This window comes from Euphorbia lathyris, chromosome 10, assembly GCF_963576675.1.
Source record: "Euphorbia lathyris chromosome 10, ddEupLath1.1, whole genome shotgun sequence".
Taxonomy (NCBI): Eukaryota; Viridiplantae; Streptophyta; class Magnoliopsida; order Malpighiales; family Euphorbiaceae; genus Euphorbia; species Euphorbia lathyris.
Window position 1 is genome coordinate 48109539 of NC_088919.1, and position 6950 is coordinate 48116488.

The window sequence follows — 6950 nt, forward strand, 5'->3', positions numbered from 1 at the left end:
GCGAGGTTGAGCGCCGGTGAATGGTGAAGTGGAGACATCGCATTCTCCGGTAAATCTAAAGCTAATTTAGCTTTTGTTTTTTTCCCAATTGAAACTGAAATTGAATAATTTAAATGGTGAATTGTTTATATTTTTTTTTTTTGAAGAATTTCATTGATGGAGGCTGTAATATGTTTTCTTTCTCGTCATCAAACATTTCAGCAAAGGAAGAGTGCTCTCGTCATAATCCATTTTTGAAGTTAGGACGATTCAGTTCCATGGTTGATGACGATTCAATTCCATGGTTAAGGTTAGGACGATTCAATTCGAGTGTTCTAAAAATCGGCCAAGGCGACCGCCTAAGCGGGGATTTTTAGAACACCGTCCCGATTTTCACTAATTAGGCGGTATAAATCGGTTGACCGATTTTTGGCGCCTAGGAGGGTCTAGACGGTCCCAGGCGGCTTCCAGGCAGTCCTAGGCGGTCCCAGACGGCCTTTTTGAAAAAATTGGTTCTTAAATTTTATGTCAACTTTTTTAATTTGAAAAAAATATTAAATAACAAAAAAATAAAAAAAAACCTTAAACTATAAAATTTATTTTTAAAAATATTAATTTTATTTTATTTTGACACATTTTGTTATAAATATTATTTTATTGATATATTTGTTATTTTTTAAGGACATTAATATAAATAATATTAAAATATGTATGTTTTTCTATCCTAAATATTTTATATTATTATTTTTACATAGTATAATTCATATATTAATGGTATTTATATAATATTTATTTAATAAATAAATAAATAAATATAAAAAATACAAATCCGATTAATCCCGATTAATCGCCGATTAATCCCGATTAATCGCCGATTAATCAGTAAGGGCCCTCTCCGCCCGACTAGCGCCTAGCGTCTTTTAAAACCTTGTTCAATTCTATGGCTAAGGTTAGCACGATTCAATTCCATGGTTGATGACGAACCCTAATTTCCATTTGGGAAAGGTTGTGAGATTGGGGCTCTCCTTTCTCTCCCGAAAATTTGATAAAAAAAACTAGTTTGATTGTTATAAATTGGCACATTGAAAATTCTAAATAAATTTATCAATAAACTGAAGCAATTTCGTACATTTTTTTGTTCGTTATTTGTAACTATATTAATAAAAGAGTAAATATTTTAGAAACTTTGACAAATATTTATTGTGATTAATTTATATATAGCAGAATTAGTTGTTGTCATTTATTAACAAATGTTTTATAATTGTGTCACTAAAATAATAAATATGTTAGACACAACTGATGTTTAGAAGGTCTATAAAGTAATTATTAAATAATAGTCAAATTGACATTTCTCAATTAAATTTGTATAATTTCATATGTTAATTTTTTAGATTAAATTTAATCTTTTAATCCAAACAAAATTTTAGTATATTTTAGTAAAGATTCTTTCCCACCTAAATATATTTACTTTCCCTCCTAAAATTTTAGTCTCTCTCCCATAATAAAAGTTTTGCCTCCTAAAAATTCAATTTACTTTGGGAATCTCTCTTCCTCCGTCTTTTCATCTCCCTGTTCGCTTTCTTCTCTCTCTTTTCTCCTCTCTTTCACTTTCTTTTCTTCTTGTGAATGCATAGAACCAGAAGTTTGACGATGGCTTAATGGAATGACAAGGGACGAGTGACTGCGAGTCAGGTTTAAAACTGCGAGTGAGGTTTAAAACGATAAGCCGCGAGGTTGAGCGCCGGTGAATGGTGAAGTGGAGACATCGCATTCTCCGGTAAATCTAAAGCTAATTTAGCTTTTGTTTTTTTCCCAATTGAAACTGAAATTGAATAATTTAAATGGTGAATTGTTTATATTTTTTTTTTTTGAAGAATTTCATTGATGGAGGCTGTAATATGTTTTCTTTTTCGTCATCAAACATTTCATCAAAGTAAGAGTGCTCTCGTCATCATCCATTTTTGAAGTTAGGATGATTCAGTTCCGTGGTTGATGACGATTCAATTCCATGGTTAAGGTTAGGACGATTCAATTCTATGGCTAAGGTTAGCACGATTCAATTCCATGGTTGATGACGAACCCTAATTTCCATTTGGGAAAGGTTTTGAGATTGGGGCTCTCCTTTCTCTCCATTACGAAACATCTCAGGTTAGAGATTGGGGCTCTCCTTTTTTCTCCTTTCTCTAATTTGCTTTTCTCCTTTCTCCTCATTCCTCTGCTATGATTCAGTATTTGACTTTGTCTCTTGATGTCTTATTGTTGGACCAAACACGACGTTTACAGGTTGGTTCTGCTCTGTATATTATTTTTCTGATATCCCTCAACTAAGGTATGTCGTTATTATTAATGTTTTCCACAAGTAGCTTGTTGCTTCATGGATTTCATTTCATACATTCAAAACATGCAGCAAGGAATTATGGATAAAGCAATGAAGCTTAGCCACAACCATGGATGAACATGTATGATTGTTTCATTAATTTTCTGTTCCTTCCTCTGTTCTGTCTTTAGATATGATTTATATGTGAACAATATATGGCTAATTGTCCATATCTTTGGTTGCACATTACATGGTTAATTGTCCATATCTTTGGTTGCACATAGCTTCTGAAGGCCTCTAGGCCTGGCCTTTGGTTGCCCATTTTATTGAGTTCAATGTAGTGATTTCCTTGACAATAGCCTCAACACACTAATTGAAAGTGATTTATTTTCTGTGTACATTGAGCTTGACTTGTGAGTTGTGACATTTGTGATTGTTATGCATGCATATCTGATTTTGGATTGTTCTTCAGGAACCATCAGTTGATATGGCTCTTCAGATTTTGGATGGGGGCACGGTTTTGTCCTGTTGGCCCAATACATATGTCTGTTAGTTGAGCCAAGTTTGAGAAAAAGGGTAATGAATGTTTACATTATCTATTCTATTGTCTAGGATACGGAATGTTTACATTATCTAGGAGGCACTGGCTAATTTGTTTATAATTCTTATATAAATGCAGGTGAAAGATTTATACCCAAACAAGTAGATAACAAGAAAAAAAAGAAGCTAAAATGGGTTGAGGAGAGGATACTCAGGGTATGTTTCCATTTCAAGCTTAAAATGCTATAGTAGATATGATGGTGGTATAGTTTGACCTAATCACATTCAGTTCCAGAACATTTACTTTGTTTTATGAGTTCATTTATTTGCTGCATCTGAAAAATTTGAATGTAATTTGGTGGATATTGTGGATTGGAGTCTTGTGCTATTGCTGTTCTATTTGTGATTTAGGATGAAAGCTACCATGAAAATGAAAATTATTCCAGACACTAGAAAACTTGTTCCTTCAATAACTGTCCATAATCTGTTCATATATGAACTCTTTGCCTATTCATTTACAAAAGTTTGGTATAAATAATATATTGTAGTAACCGATGATTTTCTTTTGATTTCTTTTATGTCTTGACAATTAAATATGGAAACAAAATGGATAAATATATATGATATAGGCTTTATCCAAAAGGAAATTCTTGGATGATGAGAAAGAATGTGAGCTAGAGAGTTTTGTTTTATATGGGAAGTTAGGTTATTCATTTACATTTTTCTGTCACACAACGGTTTATCAGTTTTGATACGGTATGCATTTTTGGATTTAGTTAACAACTCGCTTTATCGTTAATGCTTTTCTCTCTTTTGTTGTGAATAGTTTCAATTTGATATTTTCACTTCTTCTGTTTGAGGTATTTATTGTTCAATTTCACATTCACATTGTTCTCATTTTCTAGTAGTATGCTAATGAATTTGAAGAGGGCAAATCTAACAAATTATATGATACCTTTTCATATTTAAGATTTGGGTTTTTTTATTCTTTCCTACATGTACATGTGCTGCTTTTCAAAAGGATTTACCTTAAGTTCCACTCCACTATGAATGATGTTATCTGGTAGTTGACATTTGTTCCTTTTACGGTGAAGGTGTGCATGTTGATGCAAAAGTGTCAATTCAGCCATTGTTACATGTTCTCTCCTACTGAAATGAGGGTAAGATTGAACTCTATGTTGTTTCATCGTGTTTTTTTACCACACGTGTAAAATTGTAAGGTTGAACTCTATGCTGATTATTGTAATTGCTCATGTCATGTGTCTCCAAATGATGAAATTTGTTTTTTCATTGTGCAATTAACTAAGTGTGTAGAAGTTTGTGCACATTTTTTTTGTCAAAATTCATTTACTTGACATAGAACTAGAATCTTTTATTAAAAAAATTGGCACTAATTACTTCTATTCCTGCGCATTTGAGCACAATATTGTCTGTGGACTGACTTTGAACATGTTCTAGTCAATTCTCTTATTTTATCCTCGATAAATGATAACTTATCACTTTTTCCTTTCTTCTTTGATCTATTTTATATTCTCTCTTCTTTATGCATTAGTTACTAGACTCTCATTTATTTATATGATTGAACACTGAACATAGTTAATTCTATATTTTCCTTTTGAAAAGTGTAATTACATTATCTATCCATGTATATAACCGTCAAATGTGGTTTATCCTATAAGTTAGTTAATTCTATTAGGTGACTCTGTTATTTTTTATCCTTGCTATTTTATTATTCTGTTATCCTTGTCGTTTTCTAGTTTGTTAAAAAGTTGTTATTCAAGCCAAGAAATGATAATCGTACAATAGTACTGGCTGCTATGTCAGTTGTACTATCCTTCTTCCTACTTATGTCATGCTATTGTCCAGATTCACTATCAATCTTCTTTATTCCCTTCTCACTTGTCAAAAGTTAGCCCTCATTGATAGGTGATCTGTAAATTTCACTGTAAACCCTCATCGAGGTCTGTGGTTTGCCCTGACATTGGAAGTGGGTAGACCTACCCTTACCTAAACTTTTTGTAACGAAAAAAAGCTATCTACTAATAAAGCGGCACATACTCCTGATATGTCAAAATTGGTTCGTACCTGATATACTACATCAGTGTATTTTACAATTTGTTGCTCTTTACACGCCTATAAGAATCTTAAATGTCAATTTATGTTGAGAGATTTGTATTTTTTACCAATTCCAGGCCGGAGTTGATGCCAAATACTTGATAGATTTTCGATATTTGTATATATTGTATATGTTGTATCGACTGTGTATTATACCAATCAAAGTCTAGTTCTTTTGGACTTAAAGCACCACAATTTAGGATCCTTGATCATTTTCTCAATCTCTTATTGACGGCCATGATTTAAAACCCATTAAAGCAATTTTTACTCATCGTTTATGAACCTTAGTACAATTACTAGAGATATTTTGAGTTGTGTGCATTCTTTGACTTAACTATTAAGCTCTTGCATGATTCTTTTTGCAATTAATTAGTAAATTGGGGAATTCTTTTTGCTATGTCAGCTGTACTATCCTTCTTCCTATTTATCTCATGCTATTGTCCAGGTTCATTATCAATCTTCTTTATTCCTACTCTTGATATGTCAAAAATTGATTTATATCTGATATACTATATCAATGTATTTTACAATTTGTTGCTCTTTACATACCTTAAGTTACACATCTTAAATGTCAATTTATGTTGAGAAATTAAGTTGGTTGACACAGCTTGGTTATCTATATTTACAAGTTTTGGCTATTAAAAGTGATTGAATTTGGGTTAATTTGTCAAAATTTACCAATTCCAGGCCGGAATTGATGCCCAATACTTGATAACTTTCTGATATTTGTATATATTGTATCTGTCATATAGACTACGGACTGTACCGGTAAAAGACTAGTTCCTTTTGGACTTAAAGCACCATAATTTAGGATCCTTGATCGCTTTCTCAATCTCTTATTGACAGCCATGATTTAAAATCCATTAAAGCAATTTTTACTCATGTTTAGGAACCTTGATCAATTAGACAGGGATTTAAATTGGTTTCGGTAAAAATTAATCTTCTGATTCAACTTCCAAATTGAAAATGGAAGGCGATAAAGTGTTGACATCCACCATTTTAGGGTTTAAACTTTAGTTTTATGACTCTGAAGTTGTTATTATGATATTGTAAAATTGGTTTTGATAATGAGATGCTTCTGGGATATGACATATATTTTTCAGTCCTATAGTGAAATTGTACCATGTATAATGTTGCTTTAGTTGGTAAAACGATTATTTTACTATAATATTTTGTTAATTCTCAAATATACATTTGGTGAAGTTTTGGATGTTTCTAATCACATAGGATAAGGAAGCTTTGGAATTATCCAAAGTTACAATTGTAGGTATCATTTAGGAATTCAGCAGAATGGGGTTGAGATTATAGATGTGAAAGTGCAGAGTTGAGAGATGACAATGCAAAATTTTCATTGATTCTTCATTTTGATCCCTGAATTGGTTGATGTGATTATCATTTTTAGAGGAAATTAACTAGAGATATTTTGATGTGTTGGTTTGAATATCTATGAATTGAGAAGAGATGCATACGACTTGGAGGAGATAGAAATTTACCTGCAAGAGTGAGGGTGCAACAACACCTCTGTGTCTATCTGCCTCGGCCACTGGATCCAAATAAGCATCGTTAAGTGTTGGTTGAAGTTTAATGGCTATAATGTTACAGAGTATAAAATTGAGTGATTGTTAATGGTCATACTTTGCACTGGCCATGAATGTAATTTATCAAATTCTTTGTTTGCAAAGAGAGAAATTGAAAAATCATTTATTTAGAAGATAATCTAATTTAATAAAATTTGTTATATAGTAATAAATAACAAACTAATTTAAAGGATAAAAACTTATATGTAATTTGATAAACGTTGCGTCATTTGATAAACGTTGGAATTGACATTATACAATTTGAGAAACGTTGAGATTGAAATTGTATTATTTAATACGAATGTGTTAAATTAACTCTTCCTCAAAAATCTTAAAGTTATTTTAATACCTTATCCCAATCAAAGTATCTAGCTTCTGATTACGAGGTCTGCTTATTCATTGAATGCATATTAAAATATATC

The 6950-nt window shown here is 31.7% G+C and overlaps 1 protein-coding gene across 10 annotated transcripts; it reads left to right on the forward strand.

The window, feature by feature from the left end:
- The first annotated feature begins 1885 nt into the window (after window positions 1-1885).
- On the forward strand, window positions 1886-6704 carry LOC136208406 (uncharacterized). 10 transcript variants are annotated; one of them, XM_065999266.1, is made up of 7 exons: window positions 1886-2127; window positions 2263-2308; window positions 2387-2438; window positions 2769-2823; window positions 2976-3052; window positions 3931-3996; window positions 6411-6704. In XM_065999266.1, the coding sequence occupies exons 3-7, from the start codon at window positions 2427-2429 to the stop codon at window positions 6516-6518; spliced, it is 318 nt and encodes a 105-aa protein (XP_065855338.1). In that variant the 5' UTR covers window positions 1886-2127; window positions 2263-2308; window positions 2387-2426; the 3' UTR covers window positions 6519-6704. The 10 variants fall into 10 exon arrangements, 4 of the variants coding, with proteins under 4 accessions (XP_065855338.1, XP_065855339.1, XP_065855340.1 ...); XR_010677114.1 differs by lacking the exon at window positions 6411-6704 and having other exon boundaries at window positions 2769-2872; window positions 3931-6393; XM_065999267.1 differs by having other exon boundaries at window positions 2263-2438.
- The last annotated feature ends 246 nt before the right edge of the window (window positions 6705-6950 follow it).